At 35.4% G+C, this 22,411-nt stretch overlaps 1 protein-coding gene and 1 long non-coding RNA gene across 14 annotated transcripts in view; one reads left to right on the top strand and one right to left on the bottom strand.

The window, feature by feature from the left end:
• Positions 1–22,411, bottom strand: part of SLC14A1 (solute carrier family 14 member 1 (Kidd blood group)) — a 94,394-nt gene that overhangs the window by 11,270 nt on the left and 60,713 nt on the right. For 4 of the 13 annotated variants that reach the window (XM_074279263.1, XM_074279266.1, XM_074279268.1 and 1 more), the window contains exons 2-6: positions 15,447–15,603; positions 14,521–14,710; positions 11,102–11,230; positions 9,020–9,206; positions 85–232 (exon numbers count right to left, since the gene is read on the bottom strand). In XM_074279263.1, coding sequence (XP_074135364.1) covers positions 85–232; positions 9,020–9,206; positions 11,102–11,230; positions 14,521–14,710; positions 15,447–15,603 — 811 coding nt within the window. Of the gene's footprint in view, positions 1–84; positions 233–9,019; positions 9,207–11,101; positions 11,231–14,520; positions 14,711–15,446; positions 15,604–19,680; positions 19,832–21,081; positions 21,154–22,078; positions 22,189–22,411 lie in introns of all 13 variants that reach the window. The other 9 variants (XM_074279260.1, XM_074279257.1, XM_074279258.1 and 6 more) reach the window with 8 other exon arrangements.
• The window catches only part of LOC141549614 (uncharacterized), a 106,812-nt gene that overhangs the window by 54,754 nt on the left and 29,647 nt on the right, over positions 1–22,411 (top strand). The gene's annotated exons all lie outside the window — the stretch shown is intronic.

The raw sequence follows: 22,411 nt of genomic DNA, 5'->3' as shown, positions 1-22,411 counted from the left end.
TGCAATAGCAGGACATTAATGAGAGTCCCATGTATCATCCACTTCACTCAAGAGACCCATCCCTACTAGAGACAATGGGAGTACCTGCTATTATGCCCAGTATTGATCCAATCGCTGCATGCAAGCCCATGAGTGGGGAGGAGATGAGAATGGCAAACAGGAAAAGGCCACCAGTCCAAGGATTATCACAGCCGTAGATCTGACCAATTCCCACTGGAATGGCTTTGAGTAACTGTAAAATCACCCCCCCAATACACACACACACATACACACAAACACAAGGTTACTATAAATAGCCTCAAGTGAATATTGCTAATAGCTATGGCTATTAAACCAAGTCCCACAGGATAGATGAGACAGAAGGAAACATCTAAGACAGAATTTTAGTTTGACACTTTGGAGGTTGTGTAATTTAATCAGTGTGGTCACTCCTTCCAATGACCCCAGCCATTATCCCAGACAAGATAAAATTGAGAAAATATGATTTTTGCTAATGTTAATAATAATTTTTATTATTACAGACCAAACTATTACCCACAATTGCCCAGATATAATGTTGATTCACAAAATCTCAAAAAACTATTTTTAATAGATTTTGAGATCCCATATGATTAAATTCTCCAAGGTCCATGGAATAAAAAGTTTTCAAATAATAGAGATCTATCACAGGAGACAATAATCATGTTGGAAGAAGAGGAGGTGCAACTCTTCTCTGAAATCCTTTCTTCAAGAAGGAAATCAGGAAGCATGAAAGCAGCAAACATCATCTTACAAAAAGGAAACCGACAAATACTCTTGGGGTTGTACTGAGGATATCTATGATGAACGTACCAAGAAACTTCCAAACCTACTATTTTTATTTAACTTAAGAAAAATCCTATGCTTTAATGGGCATATTCAATGCTTAATTACATTGAATATAAAATGGCATAGATTCTTGTCCCAAAATCACTCCTGTTTAAATTCTGACAAAAAAAAGGGAATAATAAATATGGCTGAAGACTTGAAATTAATCTAAAGTCTCTATAAAATTGGAAGCAATTAACAGTTAAACTGATTCAGTAGGACTACACTTACAATTCTCTTGTTGACAATAAATATTTGTCTAATGTTTTGGGGCACGTAGGTGATATAGTGGATAGAGAACCAGGGCTGAAGTCAGGAAGATTTGAAACACCTCCTACCTTTGTGATCCTGGGTAATACATTTAACTCTGTGTACCTCAGTTTCCTCATCTGTAAAATGGGCTGGAGAAAGAAATGTCAAACCATGCCTGTACCCTTGCCAAGAAAACCCCAAATAGGGTCATGAAGAGTTAAATATGTCTCAATAAGCCTTTCTTCATGTCAGTCATCACTAGCAATCAGCACATGATATCCTTAAACACTCAGCTATATATGTATTTCCTGGTTACATTTCCCACGTGGATCCAAGAGCCAATTTTTTTCACAGAACAGGATTCCTAGGAAGGCATAGGGTCTGGTTTAACATAATATAAAGTTTATCCTTCACAATAGAACTATTGATGGGGACCAAGTGATTAATTTTCTTGTGACTATTTTCCTGTTTGTCTTGGTTAAGTGGTATATAAACACACTTTAAATTGTTTCAAAATGACATGTATATGAACTTCACTAAATCTTTGTGTACTTTTAAACTGTAATAAGCTAAGTCTATAGCTATGACTGAAACAAATTCATGACATTTAAAAGTAAATTCATATTAGTTGGAAGCAATCTCATTACACAACTGTATACAACCACGTCATATTTCAGATTCCATATCAGGGAGAAAATGGTTACAGTCAAAAGGAAGGTGAACCAGTTGTGTCTTGGCAAACAGCCCTAAGTCCAGTTGTGAGAAAGAAATATGACTGACTGAGAAGTAGTATGCTATTGTGGATAGAGCACAGAATTCTGAGTTAATTGGGTTTGAATCTCAAATAAGACACTTATTAATTATGTGATACTGAGCAAGTTACTAAACACGTCTCAGTCTCTGTGTTCTTATTTGAAAAAATAGGAATGATAAGAATCCTTGTAGAACCTTTCTCACAGTGTTATATAAAGTGCTTTGCCAATCTATTTACCAGTTTTAAGTTTTAGTAGCTTAACTTTCTTGAATAGGTCAGGATTGGTTTATTCCAGTGACACACATTATCTTTGAAACATTTTTTTTTTAGTTTCATATTAATTTTGACTTTTGATCTAGCTGGGAAATCTTACTGTTTGTCTTTCATTTTCAAAGCAGACCAATGATATCACAGGTGATATCTTGACTTGCAGGTGAATTGGATTTAAGTGAGGCAGGGTTGCATAAAGTTGTCAGCTTCACTCTTCAAGAGTCATCCAAGTGCAGTGGCAAGATAAATCAGGACACCTGGTAATGGCCCAGGATGTAGTAAATAACCTTAGCATCTTTGATATCTGATCAGACTCTAATGCTCCACAGCACCTGCTTCAGTTGCCTCCATGGCTGTTGAAACAATTATTCTCATCCACCCATTCTGCCCAGGGAATGTCTTCACATACTTGGAGGCAGACATCCCCTAACTCTCTAATGGGTTTGAGGCCTTAATCTAGTTTAGACCATCTGCTAAGAGAGGCTGTCTGTGGTCACTGCATATGCTATAGCTTTTTGGAGTCATAGGTGAGAGTTGGATGACAGGTGGACACCAAAGGTGGATGAGCTGCCCTAATAAGGGCTCAGCAAGCCATCACACCTGAATACCACATACATCCTAGTAGAAGCTCTAATAAAATAGATTATACACAAATAGATGATTCAGGAATGACTCTAATATTATTAAAGAATCATTTCCTGTTACTTAAAATACCAACAATATAATTTTTTATGACCTTTTTTTCAGTGTCCCCCTTCCAGGGTCCTACAGTTCTCTTGTCAAAGAAAATATTTATGACATATAGGCATAAGGTTTCAATGTCACCTAAAAGGCTTTTGGTCTCATTCTTTTTCCTGATCCCTATTTAATAATGTAATTCTTACCATCTTAACTTTACCTACCTTTGCAGTAAAATCACCAAATATCAAACTATATTTTAATTTGTAGGTTCTTTTAAGTTCTTCATAAAATCCACTTTGACAAAATGAGAAATGTGGAAAATCTTTTGTATGATTACATCTATCTATCTAAAATCTATATCAAATTGCTTTTTGTTTTAGAGAGGAGGGAAGGAAGAGATGAAGAGGGAAAAATTGGAACTCAATTTTTAAAAATTGTCCTTACATGTAATTGGAGAAAAAAAATACTATTAAAAATTAAAATTAAATTAAATCTCTGGCAACTATTGTTTCATAAGCTAAAATTAGTCTCAATGTTTTACAAATTTACTTTAATGATCACTGAACTATGAGATAACCAAATGAACCATTAAATTATGTTTCTTGTTGTCTTTTAGCATACAATAAAACTAACTTTTCCAATTCCTTTATTCTTCAGGACATTTTTCTACTTAATGATATCTTAAAATCATACTGTTAGAGGCCAATTAGTCCATCTCTTTCATTTTAGAGATGAGAAAACGGAAGCCCAGGGAGATTGTGACTTGCCCAACCAAGGTCAAGTAGAGGTTAAGGTAGAAGTTGGCTTCCAGCGCAGGTACTTTGATTCCAAATTCAACATTTTTCTTCCTTCCTTCTCCTCCTTTAAGTGAGAATACAAAGACTGATAGGATTCAGTGGTTGTTGGTCACTGGAGAATGAGCTCACAATCAGAGTACAAAAGCCAAATTAAATTGTACAGATGGTTTAAAAGATAGGTGCTTCTTAACATCCTTTGTCCCTTCACTGTCATTCTGCCTCTCTAAACACAGAAGCAAAAGGGGATTTCCAAGCCTGAGGGCCATTTGGTACTCTTCTTTCAAAGGCTGCCAGCATCAGAGAATTCATTACTGCATAGACAGATTATGGTGAAGAGCCTTTATAAACTAAAACAGGCTGATCCTCAGAAAGTTGACTCTTTTACCAAGACTGTACTTGAAGCCTTTCTGGAAATATTAATAGTTAGCATTTATATATGTGTTAAGGTTTACATGAATCCTTTCTTCATCTCCCCCAATGTCAAGAGCAGTACTCATGCCTTACCAAATTGGCTTTTTTTGACTTATCTGTGAACACATCGGCTAGGCTACTTGAAATGATTTCATTTTGTCTTTGTATATCTAGTACCTAGCATTGTACCTGGTTCACAGTGTTTTATGAATATCTATTGACTTGAATTGACTATTAAAATCCCAAGAGAATGATATCAGATTGTTATTGTTTTTTCCTTTTATATCCCTAGTATCTAAGCATAGAGTTGTACACACAGGAAGCACCGAATGTTTATTGGTCTAAACATCCTATGGATCTTTAACTAAAATCCAAGCTATGTTCATTTATTTCGTTATTTCAGGGAACTATGATTTCATCCATGTAGGTGGTCTTTCCAATAACACTGATTCCAACTCTCTTTGAGAGATCTTATGGATGAAAAATTCATCACTGTGAGGCAATGTGATATTGAGCATCTTTGAACTCAATTAGTCTAATCAGAAGATCAGTGATTTGGAACTGGAAGGGGCCTTAGAAATGATTTAGCTCAACTCCTTCATATTACAAATGAGGAAACTGAGGCCCGGAGAAGCTTTGACCAAGACTTGACCTAAGTGACTTGGCCAAAGTCCACATAGTTATTAAAGGTCAGAGGTGGAATTTGAATCCAGCCCATCTGACTCTAAACCCAGTGCACTTTTCCAGATCTGACTATATGACTCCCCTACATCAATCAATTCCATCTGCTTCACATTGCCACTAAATTAAAATAAAAACTTATCTAATTAGCTTTTTAAGATTGAGACAACCTGACCCTAACCTATCTTTATAGCCTTATTGAATGTTATTCCCTTTTTTACACTTGTCAATTCAGTAAACCCTGAAGACATCAACTCGCCCAGTCTCATTGTGTTTTCATGGGCTGTCTCCTATCTCTGGAATGAATTCCTTGCTTATTTCTGGCAGAATGTCTCCTTTCCTTTAAGATATAGCTCAGGCACCATCTTCTGCCTGAAAACCCGTCCAATCTCTGCAACTGCCAGTGCCTTCCCTCTCAAACCATTTTGTATTGAACTGATTTGCATAATTATAATACATATATGCATATGTGTAATAAATAGTTATATATGCATATATACTATAAATATTAACTTCATATAATCTATATCTTTATATATGTATTTATAAGTAGTTGCTATCTCTTTCATTCATTTGATTGTAAACTTATTGTGGGCAGGGATTATTTTATTCTTTGTACTTAAATCCCCAATGTTTGGCACATAACAGGCAATTAATGAGTGCTTATCGACTGATCAATTGGTTGCATTTTGTTGGCCCCTAGGTGATTGATATGTCACCAGGCTCATAATCTCAGCCCTTACAGGATGGAAGGATCTTCAAAAGCTCCTGCTTCTGCTGGTATGGCTTTCAATTGCTCAAGATTCCTTCCATGCCAGAAAGGAATGGAGAGCATTTTAAGAAACTTTAAAAGTAAAAAATTTAAGTAGCACAAGAAGTTTACTTATGTTTTATCAATATTATCTTTTATTGACTTATATGTGAGCTATAAACATATAAAATATAAAACTGTAAAACTGTAAAAAGTGAAAGTTAGATCAGTCCAGGGGCTCTTATTCCAGGTCAGTAAACTTAGAAAAAATAATTCTGATAATATCAATATAATTGATTTTCTTTATAATCCTGTGTTTTTTTTTGAACTGTTTGTTCACTTAAGTACTCTGTGAAAAGCACCACAATCTTCACCAGATTGCCAAAAGAGCCCGTGAAATAAAGAAAAAAGTTAAGAACAACTGGTCTATTGTTGTGTACTTATTTTTTACTCATGTGTAACACTCCTTAATCCCATTTGGAATTTTTTTCTTCTCCAGCTCATTTTACAGATGAGGAAACTGAGGCAAATAGTTAGGGCCACATTAGAACTAGTAAATATCTGAAACTGAATTTGAACTCAAGTCCTCTTAATTCTAGAGCTGGCACTCTATCTGCTGAGCCACTATTGGCTTAGATGATCTCTAAAGTTCTTTCTGGCTTTCATGTCAAAAAGCTTTACTAAAAATGCTTTATTAAAACATTAGGAGAGATTCATAAGTCAGTGGTGAAGGGATGGAAGGAACGTGAAGAATCTCATGGGCTTCTGAAAATATATAAAGGTTGTATGAAACTATTTACAAGGATGACTTACCTCATCCCATTTACTACTACATGCATTTTGGGGGTTATTAAATATTGCAAAAAATTAGCTTCAAAAATTATGGTAAATAACTTTTATCTAATTGTAATTGTTTAAAATCACATTCAATTGAACAGCAGTTTAACTGACTTTTTCTTTTCCCTTATCCCTCAGTAGTATATAATTTGATAAGGACATTTTGTTCCTAGAGATTCATTTTTATGTTTACTGCAAAGTGACTAGTTGGAAAATGAAAAATTCAGCCCCACGGTTAGAAAGTAGATTTATTTATTGCCAAAAAAAATTAGTTTGACAGAATTGTTTGCCTTTGGGCAGAATTTGCCCAAACTGACCCATTACTGAGTAGGATTGGACCTGCTATAAAACTCTGTTCAGTGCTGGTGCTGGCAAAAAAATGATAATCATAATTGATAAAGTCATAATCATAATAATGATTGCTTACATTTAGTGCTTTAGGTAAAAATATTTATGTTTATAGAGTGCTTTAAGTCCATCATCTTCAACATTTGAGTCTTGCAAATATCTCTCTCTGGGAAATACATAACAGTATAGTATTACATAACTGGGTTGAAGATGAAGACACCTGGATTAGGGAGGACATTCCTCCCATCTGAGTGAATTTAGAAAGGACAAAGAAAAATTTCAAGGCCTCAGTTTCCATATTTATAAAATATAAATAACATCTATTTTTCCCACGTTTGCTCCTACTAAATAGCTTCAGGCACTTCATCTTTCCCTTGGCCTGCCCTCTATGGTCCAACACCCTATCTCAACACTGCCTTTTCCTTTCCTTCCCAATGCACCTTTCCCTCTCAGGATCAAGGTCTTGGTTCCTTTTGGGGGTAACAATTTGCAAAGTGATATACTCATTCATATGGATGTGCTCATAGGAGAGGCTTAGAAGATGTCTTCTCTTTCTCCCCATGGCTTTTCCTTTACTTCCCTTCTAACAAAAACATGTATGTATTTTAAAAGAGGCCTTCTAGAAACAATGACTTTAAGAGTGAGAAATTCAGTGGAGAAGAGGAAAAGGGGGCAATGTCACATCAGACCAGGAAGTGCTATTTCTGGGTTCAGAGAGTGATTGTTTAAGTGGGTGTTTTCTTATGGACTATTTTATAAATACCAACTTATGCATATATTGTCAATCTTGGCCCTGTATTCTTTGCCCAAGAGCTGTTATTAGCAATAGCTTTGGTTGAAGATTGAGAGCTATATATATAAAAGGGAGTTTGTGTCCAATTTAGTATCTGGCCAATTCTAGCTAAGAGTCTGGATTGCTCTGAAGACATCCTGATTATCCAGGGAAGCCTTTAGATAGTTCTGGTTTCCTCTGAATCACTGATTCAAAGCTTTAATGGCTCCCAGATTGGAATTGTTTTATAAACCTGATTGTACCCATAGAATATTTCTTTTTCCTTTTTTAAATTTCCCCATTCTTATGAAATCCTCTTCTTTAATTTCCTTCTAGGTCACTAATAAAGGGGGCAAGTAATCACTCATAACAGTCAGTCTTCAGATTTGCTGGGTAATAGCTACTTGGGATCTTTAGCTGAAAATTCATCAAAACTTTTTTCATAATTTTTAAGAACAAGCACTTGCGGGTTAAAAAGTCAAGAATTTTTTCTGATTTCTTCTTATGCCAAATTGTCTCTCCTTTGCAATTATCAAAATGATCTTAATCACATTTGCCAAATAAATACTAAGAAGAACCAGAATTGACACTCTTTGGTTCTACTTCCAATGATCTTCTCTTCTATTTCTCTTTTCCCTGTTTTCAAACACAACATACATATATGGAGGCAGCTAAATGGCACAGTAAATAGATCTGTGACATAAGAGTCAGGAGGATCTAAGTTAAAATCTGGACTCAGACACTTATTAGTTATATGACCTCAGTCAAATCATTTAAATTGTTTGCCTCAGTTTCCATATCTACAAAATAGGGATAATAATGGGACTTTTCGTCCCAGGATTGTTGTAAAGATCAAATGAGATAATAGTTATAAATATGTATACATAAAATATAGTCGCTACTTATGTCCTAAGCATTATGACAAGCATTATCAATATTATCTCATTTGATCCTCATAACAGCTCTGCAAAGTAGTTATCATAATCCCATTTGAAGAAACTGAGACAGACAGAGATTAAATGAATTGCCAAGGATTACACAACTAGGAAGTCTCTGAAGTATGATTCATATCTTCCTATGTCCAGGGTCAATGCTCATTTTACTCTGCTGCTTACCTGTCTCCAAGTATATTTGTTGGGGGCTAGAAAAAAGAGAAAAGAGATACAGGTGTATCTGGGGTACAGGTGTGTGTAATACAGGTAGTGAAGGAACAATAATTACTAAGATTCCTTTCAGCTCCAAAATTCATTTTTGTCAAGGATCAATTTTAATGACATTCTTCAAGTCAATGTTTAAGCAATCTGTAAAATATTTGCCTTTCCAGGCAACTTCTCTGAATATTATCCCTGTTTTTGTTGTTGTTCAGATAGAGTTCCATAAAAAAGTTAGGTGTTAGCTTTGAGCCAATAGGCTCACCTCATATTGAGCTCTAGCTCAAAGGGCTTTACAAGAGAACTTTGTTTTGAACCTGATTTTCAACCTTTCTTAACAATGGCAATTATGATGACTTTAAAGTCACCTTGAACACACAGGAGCTCCTATAGTCATGCACAAGAAAGCAACAGACCTCTCACTATATTTTGTATAAGGGAGAAATATGAAAAGAGAATGTGACTTACCTCAGGGACATTGATATGAGACCAGGTAACATTGGGAACCGACGTTGTAGGTAATTTGGTGGGAAAGAAAGGGTTGAAGTGTCCAGTGGCTGCCAAGTACATTGATAATGCCATGTTGAAAGGCAGGGTGAGGACAGGAAGGTCCCATTTACAGAGCACTGAGGCCAATGCACTGGAAAAAATTGGACTGAAAAACAAAACAAAAATAATAAACCAGAAAGACCAACTTGAGAGTTACTGTATAAATAGATTTGACTTTACTTAGTAAACATGTTCATGCAAAGTTGTGTGTAATATCAGTTTGACAAAGTTAAGATATATATAAATGCATTAGGAGAGCTACATGGAAAAAATAATCCTGGGGCAGATAGGTACAGTGGATCGAGCACCAGCCCTGAAGTCAGGAGGACCCGAGTTCAAATCTGGTCTCAGACACTTAATACTGCCTGGCCGTGTGACCCTGAGCAAGTCACTTAACGCCAATTGCCTCAGAGAAGGAAAAAAAATAACCCTGGTAATTCCTGTTGCACAATGAAAGATATTGCTATAAAGAAAATCATTCACCCCATGATGTAATGAAGTTGGTACAAAAAGGTAAAACTTTATTTTGAAAATGGGTTTCATGAGAAGCAGCATAGGTAGTGGCTACTGATCTGCCTTTAGCATCCAGAAACTCTTGATTCAAGCCCCACCCTCGACACATGTTGTCCAAATTTCCTGACCCCAGACAATTTTCTAAGATTATATATTGTCCAGAGTATTCTCTGAAAATAAAATCCCAAGGCTGGATATACTCCCCACTTCTTCTCCCTGCTAAAATTTCTCTTTTAATTATTTTTATCCTTTTTTTTTTTTGGATTGGTTAGAGATTGTAGTAAATGTGTCTTTAAGTGACCCAGGTTTCTATACTCTCCATAGCATAATAAAAAAAAACCAAGAGGAGGTACCTTTGCATGCATACAACACAGAAGAAAAGGAATTAGAATCAAGCAATTTTCTTGAAAAATTATCTTATAAAAATGCATTGAATTACTGAAAAAATCTTGAAAATCTTAAACATTGTGGAAACATATGTTTTAAAACCCTTGCCAACATGTGGAATTTTCCAGTACTGAAAACTTCTATTTTAAAATCATAAGCATGAAAGAAAGAGGAGCAAAGGGGTAGCAGACAGAAGGCAAGAATTGGGATCAAGATGACCTGGGTTTAATCCCTCTTCTGACACTTATTAACCATGCTGATCCCTTAAATTCTCTGAGTCTTGGGCAGTTCCCTGGCACTTATTTGGATATAGTCTCATTGACTTGTGGTTCTCACTACAAGCAAAATCACAATTCTTCATATCAGGATAAAGCAAGACAACCTTGTCTAATAGTGACATTAGATATGCAGATGGGTTTGGGAGACAGAGGACTTGAGTTAACATTCTTGTTTTTCAATCATTATAATTGTGTTTGACTCTTTTTGATCCCATTTGAGGTTTTCTTGGCAAAGATACTGGAGTGGTTACCATTTCCTTCTCCAGCCCATTTCACAGATGAGAAAACTGAGGCAATCAGGGTTAAGTGACTTGTCCAGAGTCACATAAAGGAAGTGTCTGAGTCCAAATATGAACTCAGGAAGATGAGTATTTTGCCATTTTCTTGTTATTAAAATGCTTCAAAAGGGAATGGAATATATTCAGCACTATTTGATATATATTCAGAATACATATAATAATGTAAGATGCTATTGCATAGGAATTTGAGTCTGTGTTTGGAGCTTAAAATTGGGTGACTTATTTTAGCATAAATAGAAGTTGAACTAACTAAATGTTTAGTATTTGACTTCAAATAGCCAGCAGTATTAAATGTTTTTTTTTTTCAGTTGCATATATGTTCTTGCAATGCAAATAAAAACAAAACATGCAGTTCTTTTTTTTTGCAATTGGGGTTGTGACTTGCCCAGGGTCACACAGGTAGAAGTGTTAAGTGTCTGAAGCCAGATTTGAACTCATGACCTCCTGACTTCAGGGCTGATGCTCTATCCACTGTGCCACCTAGCTGCCCCAAACATGCATTTTTAAAAGCAGGTTGTACTCACCATGCCATGGACATGACAGTCACAGGAAATAAGAGCCACCAGTAATAGTCTCCCTTGTAGCAGAAAAGAGCCATGAGTATTCCCACCAACGTGGCATTATAGCCATGAAGCCCAGCTGCTATTGCTGACCTGTAGGAAAAAGGCACTGTATGTGATGAGCTGTAACATGGAGGAACAGAGGTTAGACCCCAGAGATCAGAATTGCCCAGAGCGATGGGCAAAAGCTAATGATTTAGTTTGATGCAAGGACAACATTCCACCAAATACAACTTTCCTTTTGGGAGAAGCTCAGTAGTACAGAAAGAACCCTGGTTTGGGAGACAGAGGTCTTGGGTTAACAGTCTTATTTTTCTATCATTACAGTTGTGTCACTCTTCATGATCCCATTTGAAATTTTCTTGGCAAAGAAAGTGATTTGCCATTTCCTTTTCTGGCTCATTTTACAGATGAGGAAACTGAGGCAAACAGGATTAAGTGATTTGTCCAGAGCAAGATGACAGAGTAAAGGCAACCTCACCAATCACCTAAACTGCTCCAAATTCCTTTAAATAATGGTTCTAAAACTAATTCCAGAGCATCAGAACAGCCAAAAAGCAAAACTGGCTGAGGAAAATAATTCCTTAAAATTAGAATTGAATAATATCCAGCTGTGTGAGTCCTCTGGCATCATCCTCAAATTATTTATATTTCATTATCAGTTTAGCAAAACAAGTTCTGGAGGACAAAGGCTGTTTCTGTTTTTATTGGGGTATCCCTGGACTTAGCAAGCTGGGTACCAGCTCAAAACAAAACAAAATTGTTTAAGAAATACTTGCTGAATTGAACTGAATTTCAGGTACATAAACATTTACAAGCACAAATGCCTACAAAAGCAAATGCTGTACTAATTATATATTTTTGTCTATTATTGAGGACCCTCAGAGCCTAACCACAAACCCTGCACTGCTACCAATGACTAGTACAAAGAGATGGGGAATGGTAGGCTGCTTGTGAAAGAAAAGGGGGAGAAGAATAACAGATTGGACAGACCCAGAACTGATGCTTAGGAAGTATTCAAAAACTGAGAGCACATGAGAGACTAAGGGCATTCCCTCAATCATATGGTTCTCAATCTTCTCACTCAAATAGGCAGAAAGATTGTTTGCTAAGAGCAAATGAAGAAGAAATAGATTGGTATTTGAAGAAGAGAAGAATTTGGAAAGTCTTTTTGAATGACATGAAAAAGATCAGCAGAATATGAATAAAAGAAATGTCATTCTGTAGTTGTAAGTATAGAGCACATGTTCTTATCCTGGATATTCATGAAATGGTTTTTTAAAAAAATATTTTGAAAACCAATATGATTTTTCTTCGTAATCCAATATGGGACATTTTATGAATTAAAAAGCATTATTTAGAGAAGGGATCCACGGTATTTTCACCTTTTTTGTCGTTGTTTGCTTGCTTTTTGTTTTCTTTCTTTCTTGTTTTTCTTGTGCAGTTCCATTTGTGGAAATATGTATACAAAAATTGTACATGTTTAACATATATTGCATTACTTGCTATCTAAGGGAGGGGGTGGGGGCAAGGGAGGGAGAAAAAATTTAGAACACAAGATTTTGCAAGAATGAATGTTGAAATCTATGCATATATTTTGAAAATAAAAAGCTAAAAAAAAGTTAATTAAAAAAAAAAGAAAATCAAATCTCCCTTCTGATTCTTATTTCCTGTGTAATCTTGAGGATTTCTCATGACCTCAATTTCTCATTTATAAAATAAAGGGATTAGACTAAATGACCTTGTCCAGCAGATTCAACATCTGATCCAATGATGTCTATATATGGGGGTCATAGAATCATTGTTTATCACCTTCCTAGGAAGGGACCTTCAGAGCTCATTAATCCTGCCCATTCATTTTAGAGAATACATATGTCTACATATCTACATGTAAATGTAGGCAGAGTAGTGTAGCAGGCATAGAGCTGACCTTAACATCAAGGAGACCTGAGTACCAAGCCTGTTTCTGATGTTTATTTATTCTATTATTTATATTTATTATTTATTACATTATTTACTGGGGCCCAGAACAAGACACAACTTCCTGGACTTCAGTAACATCAATGAAAAAATGGAAGGGGAGGAACTAGGTGGTCTTTGAAATCCCTTTAAGGTCTAGATCTATGCTTTTTACATATATATATATATATATATATATATATATATATATATAAAATGCGTATATGCTTTATATATATATATACACACATACCTTATAAACCTTATATTCTAAGACTATACCCCAAATAACTCACCCTTTAAAGGCTAGGTAGACAGGGGAGTATAGTAGAAAAAGCAATGGCTTTGAAAGTCAAAATCTACTTGTGTGACTGTGGACCAGTCATTTATCTCCCTCAGATTCTTCACTTCAGAATAAAGGGGCTGGATCAGATGCTGTCTAAAAGACCTGTCTGATTTAAATATGCAATGCTACGAGGTAATCCTCAGCCTCTCATGGTACAGACCAGCGAAGTGAGGTCTGGAGATGCTCATGTCTGCACGATCAGTAGATTTGGCAGCTAGGTGGCGCCATAGTGCATAGAGTGCTGGGTCTGGAGTGTAGGAATCCTCAACTTTCTGAGTTCAAATGCTTCACTTCTAGCTGTGTGACTCTGGGCAAGTCACTTATTTGTCTCCATTTTCCCAAATGTAAGATGAGCTAGAAAAGGAAATGGCAAACTACTGCAGTATCTCTGCCAATAAAACCCCAAATGGGGTCAAGAAAAGTCAGATAAGACTGGAAACAATGGAATAACAACAAATAGCAGTAGAACCTGGGTCTCCCGATTTGAAAAGATTAAAAAAATAATGTATTGATAGTAACAAACTTTTGGTTTGTTTTATTATGGTATTCAGACAGTGAAATTTCAAACTTAATATTACTGGAAAACAAACTCTAAAGCATATGAAACCATTTTGTTTTTCCTATAATCTAAACATCATGAAAATGTAGTTTATGCCTGGAATTATTTTTTATTGAAGTTTTTTATTTTCAAAACATATGCAAGGATAATTTTTTTCAACATTGGTCCTTGAAAAATCTTGTATTCCAATTTTCCCCTTTCCCCCATCCCTTCCCCTTGATGGCATGCAATCCAATATATGTTCAACATGGTAAAAATAGATATAAATCCAATATTTTAAAAGCCTCAGAAATGTGAAAAGTTCCTATAATTTGGATACAACATCCAATATCTCTGAATAGTATTTGATAAAATAGTATTTTGGATCCCGATTAAGAAAGATGGGCTTTTGAAAGTAAAGAATCACTTCATTTGAGAATTCATTTGCCTTTCTTCTTTCCTCATGGAATCCTGCTTTCCTCACTTGAACGAAGGTTAAGGGTTGTCACAAACAAGATGCCCCACGTGGACGATCCCTACCTGTCTTGTTTGAGCAGTAGGGCTGTGAGTGTAGACACTATATTTCCCAGGGAGCCTGTGAGAGTAAACCAGGGGCTCTGGACCAGCAGCCCAATTATGACTATGATCCCACTGATGGGGTTGTTAATAAGCATCACTTGGGACATGCCTCGAAGAATCCAGTCAAGGAACTGAAGTATGATAGGTTTGTCTGAAAGAAACCAGAACATGGAAGATTAGTCATTGCTAAGTATCAAAAGCAAAGACCTATATTCATGTAATCTCAGTGGGACAACACACTCTGATCACCTAGTCCAGCTTGCACTTAAATGGGAATTCCTTCTGTGATATCTGTAATAAGTGGCCAATCACCCAGCCTCCTCTTGCTGTGGAACCACATTTTCTCCTCGGTTATCAAAGTGATTTTAGGTGTGACCATGTCACTTTTCTAGTCAATAAATTCCAGTGGCTCCCCATCACCTCCAGGATCAAATATAAAATCCTCTGTCACTCCAAGTTTTTCATAACCTGTCTGCTTCCTATTTTCCCAGTCTTCTATCCTGTAATCCCATGCACAAATTCTGTGACTGGGTGACACTGGACTGCGTGGGATTCTTCCCATGATATATTCATATTTTTCACTGGCTATCTCTCATACCCCATAAAGTCATTTATTTGGTGTCATTGGACTTCCACTGAGATTATTTGTGTATGTGAAGGATTTAGATAGGAAGGAAAAGGGAGAGAATGGGGTGCTTACAGGAAAGAGGAAGTGAAGATTGAAGGGGGAAAAAAGAGAAATAATGATAGGGGAAGAAAGTGAGAGATGAAAAGGGGTTAGGAGAATGATTGAGTGTTTCTTCCTCAGATAAAATGGAGAAGCAGACCTCAATTCAAAGGCTGAAAAAATCAGAGAACTACGTCCCACAGCAGATATAGACAGATACCTTTGAGCCAGTTTGCATATTCTCTCATATCTCCGGTGATATAGCCAATGGTTCTGGGAATGAACTTTCTCCTTCGCCATGATGAATCAGTTCCTTCTGAAGTGTCTAGCTTAATGACAGTGGGGTTATCCTCCATGGTTATTATTTCCCCTGGCTCCTTAAAAGAAAGAGGAGGGTTTATTATTATTTCCATTTATAAATGCATCTTTGGAAGATCAGCTTATTTAGGGCTTGAAAAATGAGATGATGTTCAGGAAGGAAAGCACCACTATTTTCCTTTTGAAAGAGAAATAAAGTTGAAGAGGGTCCCTTAAATTTACCCTGTCACCAAAACCCCACTGATACATGGAGAAGAGCAGGCCTTCATTTAATTGTGTTATTTCTCATGTGCAGGATACCTGTCAGGGATGATTTTGCTTGTACAAGAAGGAATGTGCTTTCAAGGATAGGGATGAGTTGCCCTAACATTAATGCAATTTAGAGATGAATAAAAATGCAGAAAATAATTAAATTTTACTTCAACTAAGAAAGGAAGCTTTCTTAGTTTAAGTTTCTTTTTTTCCAGAAAGATCTTTTTTAAATGAAAAGATTTAAATGAAAAAGATTTTTAAATATTCCAATGTATAAAACTCAGATTAATTTGAATGTGTTCATTAGTATTGCAATTGGATTGATTATTTTGCAAAATTATTGACTGAGGGAACCAGAGATCCAGATCTCCCTTAATCTAGCTCAAAAGTGATAGAAATTGAAATTTTATTTAGGCGCAAATTTTCAGGCATATGCTCCAATATGTAAAGTAGTATACAGTTGTAGTATTCTAAAGAAAATCCCCTTCCCTGAAAGTCAAAAGGACAAGTGACTATTTGAACTTGTATTTGAGTTATCTAAACATTTTGTGGCTGTGACCATGGGTGCTGTTTTTGTTAACTATTTGAGTCATCTTATATTCAAAGAGTTTTGTAGATACAGAAGGAAAGAAAGTGGATAACACAAAACAGGAATATAAATGGAATAACCATGACAAGAATGCAAGAAGCCAATACCAAAAGCATAATTGCAATAAATATGTCATAGAAAAATATTAATAACAAATCCATGGAACTGCACAAAAGAAGAATGCCAAATATATCTTAAGATAAGTATTCAAATGAAAACCCAATGACATAAAAAAAAAAACAAATGTGCAAAATATAATGCCTGTAATATAACCAAGATAATCACGCAGAAGGAAAACTTCAACATCTTACCCAGGAGAAGTATGCAAAGGACAAGAGCAAAATCATTACTAGGAAAATTATGCAAAATAGAATGGCAGTGCCAACCAAAATAAACGTGCATATACTGTGTAATCAAGATAAGTGCGAAGAAGAGAATGGTAATAACATAATGAAAAATGGCTAAATGTGCAAAAGAGAATGCCTTAAATATGATCACACTAAATGCAAAGGTGAATGCTAATAACATAAGTAGCATATTAAGCAAAAGAGAATACTGATAATATAACCAACAGTAATATTTTTAAAATGCCAACAAGAGAACCACAAAGGTACAAAAATGCCAATGACCTAGCCAAAATCAGCATGCAAAAAAGAGAATTATATCGATCAATGTCCAAAAAGAATGCCAATCATATAACCAGGAGAAATATGCAAACTGAGAATGCCAGCACCATACCCAGTCCTAGTGTGTAAGAAGAACAGACCAAGGCCATAGCCACAATAAATATAGACGAGATGAAGTATTGTGACACAAAAAGGTAATATATAATATGAATCGTGTTGTATAATAGCTTTTTTTTTTTAAAATGTGCAGTTGAGAAAAGGCAGATAGGATACAGATTTTTGATTTCCTAGCTGTTGGGAATTCTTTGTATGGAAACTTCCCTATGAATAGGCAACTCTTCTATAATTCATACCTAATTTTCAGCCTAGGCAGTTACCTAGGGAATGAGACACTAAATATCTTTTCCAGGGTCACAATCTTGTAGCAGGGCAAATTTTGAACTCAGATTTTCCTGTCTCCAATGCTCAGGCTCAATCTTCTGCCATGCTACCTCTCACGTTAAGGAAAAATCAATAACATAACTTTGGGTACGCATGCAAAGAAATATATCCAAGAGCAGAATTGCAATTACTTTGAAATAACATAGACAGGGTAAAAGAACTATAGGAAAATGCCCAAAGTACAAAACCACAATTAGACCAGTAGATAACATCAGGGTGTTACAGTGATGACAGTTTGATAGCAGAAAACCCAGGGCAAGAGCAGGATGTGTCTGGAGATAGACACCTTTTCTCATGGGTCAGGCTGGGAACAGGTGCTATTAATCAGTGCCAATCTGTGAGATTTCCTTTTAGATGCCCATCATTCCATTTACAAAAACATTTACTAACAAGAGAATTACTAAAGGGAATTAATCCTTGGGATTGCTCACCATTATTTTTTCGGTATTGCTCTTTTGGCATTGAATTTTCTTTTATTTTCAGTGGAGGGTTAAACATTTATACTTTGACTACAGGTAAATATTTGATAAGTTACAGATCGGGCACATTTTGCTTTGATAAAAGAATGAAACTGTATTAGCCACTAGAATCTGAGTTTCTTTCGTTAAGCGGATTTCAGTAGAATGAAAGCTGCTTGAGGACAGAAATCATTTTTAAAAAGTCTTTTTAGGTTTTAGATCTAGCCTTAATACAATGCTATGGGGATATTGTAAGCATTTAATAAATGGCTATTCAACTGAATTGATTTTTAAAGGAAGGTGGTCTTAGACTCAAATTCCCAGAAGACAAGATATATATTTTAAAATTTTTGTTTGTTTTGTTTGTTTCAGAACAACTGAAATCAGTCAGTTGTTCTCCAGCCACAGGCACTTTGAATGTGCCTTTTGATATTGCTTGAAGGATTAAGCTACTTCAAATACTTGGTTTTTACAAGGAAAAAAAAAAAGATGAGACAAGTTAAAATTCCTCTTTAGTAATCCTCTCCTCCTAGAGTAAGTCCTTTTAACAAAACTGGAAAATTCTATGAAACTCACACTACTCTGGTCAAGACAAAGGGGATCAATCTGGTAACCTGGCTTTCTGTGTATTCAGAATCTTAAAAGGGAAGGACAGGTAAAAGATAAATGTCAGTGCAATTTGTACACTGATTAAAAGGCCATCTAAATATCTGGCATATTACAGAGTAAATATATTCATTCTCTCAAACTTGGGCACTTAAAGAAAAAGCGCCCTAAACCTCTGCTATTTTGGAACTTTGGAAATTGAAGTATAAATGAAACCAGATAAGAAAAACCTAGCCAAGAACAACTGTCCAAGTACAGAAGTAAAAATAAAAGTCAAATCATGTTATCTTTTCTTCAGCTTGACAGCTTGATAGATATTAGATTTATTATTGTTATTATTATTTTGCTTAAGTTTGGCTTTTTTCTTTCTTAAAGATAACTGCTGCTGCTCCAGAGTCTTACAGATATTTCTTCTAGATGACTGGAGTATCACAGAGCAGGTGTATATTGCTTAGCCTTTTAAATGTTTTGGCTATAGCTAAGATAGATTTCACAAATTTAAATAGAAATGTTCAATTTCTGGTTACCCAAGAAACTTTGTAATACCAGAATACTTGTTTTGTGGCTCTATTAGTTCCTTTATCCCCCCTTTTAATCTAGACACTAACTGGACAATAAGAAAACATTACCTGAGTAACACCCAGCACCCTTTGACCAATATTCTAGATTGCATTTATAGACACTATAATTTTAGCTAAATTGACAAAGGCAAAAAAATCAATATTATACAAGACTACATTAGGGGAAAGGACAATACATGAAAATTCATTCACTGAGCCACCCTGATATGTATTGTACACTCAATGTATATAAAGATACTGTGTACCAGTTATGATATTATGATTTTCGTTTGTAGTCTGATTTTCCTTCTTGGTGGCCAATGACTTACAGACATTATTAAGTCGATTATTTTGTCCCCAGATGAGTTTCCTTAATTCGCTCAATGTGATTTATTAGTCCCAAATTTCCTGGCACACATTTCCCAGCCTGCCCACCTCGTTTCCACTGATTTTAGAGGGTGTGTTAGGTATTCAAAGACTGCACTGATATGGGTCAGTTTTTCAGATATCAGCCAAGAACTCCCAGGAATTCCCCCATAAACACTGCCATAAGCCAGATCCCAAAGATCATCCACAGAAAGGGATTATTTTGAAATAGGCATACCTGTTCCTCCAGCCCATCCACAAGAAGTAAACTTAGATGTGTGCCTTGGGCTTCTGCCTCAAAAGTTTTGTTTCCAAAATTATTTGTCCAAAGAGAATTATGTGGGGTGTCACCAATGCCATTCAAAGTATGTCCATTCATCCTTCCTTTCCTCCATATGACAAGGGGTAAAAAATATGTAAATCAGGAAACATGCTCTCTGTTTAAATGTAGATGGAGGCCAGAATGCCAGGAATGAAGTAGAAATATTATAATCTTACATTACGGGGTCTAAGAACCTCCTGATCAAGTCATGTACAAGACCAAAAGATAATATGTCCTTATATTTTTTACCAACAAAATGCTGGTCATGAGAAGAGTTGTTTTACTCTGAGATCCTACCCTTCATTCTAACATAACATAATCAAATGTCTAATGACAAAAGAACAGATTCTGATTCCAATATTATTTCATAGTTTTTTTTTTTTGGTGAATTGTCAGTGAATTCAGGGACTTTTTTCGTCCTATCACTGAAGATTAGATTTTATGCCTTGAAAGAAATAAAGCTAAATTGTCATGTCTCCATCTTGTGGTCAAATGCAGATATATGAAAAGCAGGCAAAATTATGGTGATCTTTTTGGTCTACCAAAAAAAGTGGAAAAAAAAAAAAACTATTTTGGAGGTGAGAGACAATTGTTTTAAAAAAAATTTTTTTTTAGACAATACTCACGGAAAGCTTTTATTCACTGTCAAGCTTCTCACCTGTTGCTCAGGTTAAGGAATTCTCTCATTTTCAAACTAGCAGAAGGCTTAAATGAAATCTGTTGATAACATGCTTTAAACCATTCATCAAATAACAGATAATTTTTAGACACTTCCACAAGATATTGTTCCTTCCTCAAAAGTAAAAATTCTGAATTATATTAGAAAACAATAAAAAGTTAGCTTGGAGATGATAGTCTGTTAACTGGGAAAAGCGATGAGTAAAATGCCTAAAATCCTTTTTTTTTTTTTTTTTTTTTTTTTTTTTTTTTTAATTCTTTGGAGAAGATTTCATTATGGCTAAGAATATCGTCCTTCCTTAAGAAGTTCCAGAGGAAGCTCTTTAAATTCATCTGCTGGGGTGGTCTGCAACTGAAAAGCTTCGATATAGCAATTAAGACTAACTTTCCTCCAATCAAATCTTTTTCACAATTCCATAGTACTATATATCTGAAATCCATAAAGCTGAAGACTGGCATTTCTCAACTCTTGAGGCAAATGTGACTTATAAGTTATAAAGTCAACTGATGAGTTTAAAATAAAATCTCCATTTGCATAATTAACATATAGGGTTTTTTTTTCTCTAAATGAGGGATATTCAAATATTCATGTTCTAGTATGAACAGAATTTGTCATTAAGGTATGCATTTGGTACTTACAAATAGTCTTTAATTTGAGTATTCTCAGTTCTGATGCAGCAGATGGAGCCCAATTCCCTTTAAAGCCAAAGGCTGGAATAAGAAAAAAGAAATTGTCCTGTATTCCACTCCCTAGTAAGTCCTTTTCTTTCAATGATCTATGAATCAAAATCTGAAGTTTGCACATATGTGGAAGTACCATCAGATTTGCCCTAGCAAATGACTTCAAATGTGAGCAGTTCTCTCCATACCATAGGCTTTTGTGAAACAAACTCTCTCAGCATGACAGGACATGTAGAAAAAGACATAAATCCATAATTAGGAAGACTAATACCCTGTGCCTCACTTATTCCCATTGAGTCATAGAAATATCAAGTTTTCTATGCTATTTAACTATTTCAAGAACATAAGCTTCTTTAGCCTGGGTAATGTTATGAAATCGAGAGGAACCTAGAATCACTATGGAACCTTTTAGGTTTGGAAAGTGAGGGAGGGAATTTCAGAAGTCATCAAATCATAAGATCATATGTAGGTTTATACTTAGAAAGACCTTTGGAGTCCACTTAGTTCACCCTTTTTATTTTCTATAATAATAATAATAATAATAATAATAATAATAATAGTAATAATAATAATATCTAGTATTTGTAATAGCACTGGAAAGTCCAAAAAGTTCTTTATACATGTTATCTCATTTGATTCTCACAGCAAAGCTGGGAAGTAGGTGATTAACAAAGGGTGTCTCAAAAATGTGGTTTTAAGTTTTGATAATTTAGTCTTAGTCATTTTTAACTCAATAGTTAAAAACTACATTAAATTTTGGTGGATATTCTGTATTATTCCCATTTTACAGATGAGAAAACTAAGGCTGAGAGAGAGTGATTTGCCCTTGGTGACAGAGCCAACATTTGAACTCTAATTCTCAAGCTGTATCGGCTGATTGAGAAAACTGAAATTTAGACAATAAGGGATTTGTCCAAAATGACATAATTAATGGCAGAGCTGGGTCCAAACTCACCTCTTTGATTCCAAATTCAGTATTCCACAGAAGGACAATTTAGCAGTCAAAGGGATTCCCTTGTCACATATCCTCTGTCACTTTTGTGCAAAATTATTCTTTTACTCTGTCTTAACACCAGAGAGGAAGTAAATGCCTCAACGAACAACAACAGAACATTCAAACTGTATTAAAGAAGTTGGTGGTTCGGTTTAAAAGAAAACAAAACCCCCCCAGAAACTTACTGCATCTCTTGAACTTTGCCTTTAGAACTAATCTATTTCATTTGGGCTTACGGAGAAACTGCAGTTTTTCAAAAAGGGGAGGAGGAAATAAATACATTCAGATAAATAA

Source organism: Sminthopsis crassicaudata, chromosome 1 (genome assembly GCF_048593235.1).
Source record: "Sminthopsis crassicaudata isolate SCR6 chromosome 1, ASM4859323v1, whole genome shotgun sequence".
NCBI classification, from domain to species: Eukaryota; Metazoa; Chordata; class Mammalia; order Dasyuromorphia; family Dasyuridae; genus Sminthopsis; species Sminthopsis crassicaudata.
Note: the sequence above shows the minus strand (reverse complement) of the source record. Positions and strands in the feature narration are given on the sequence as shown.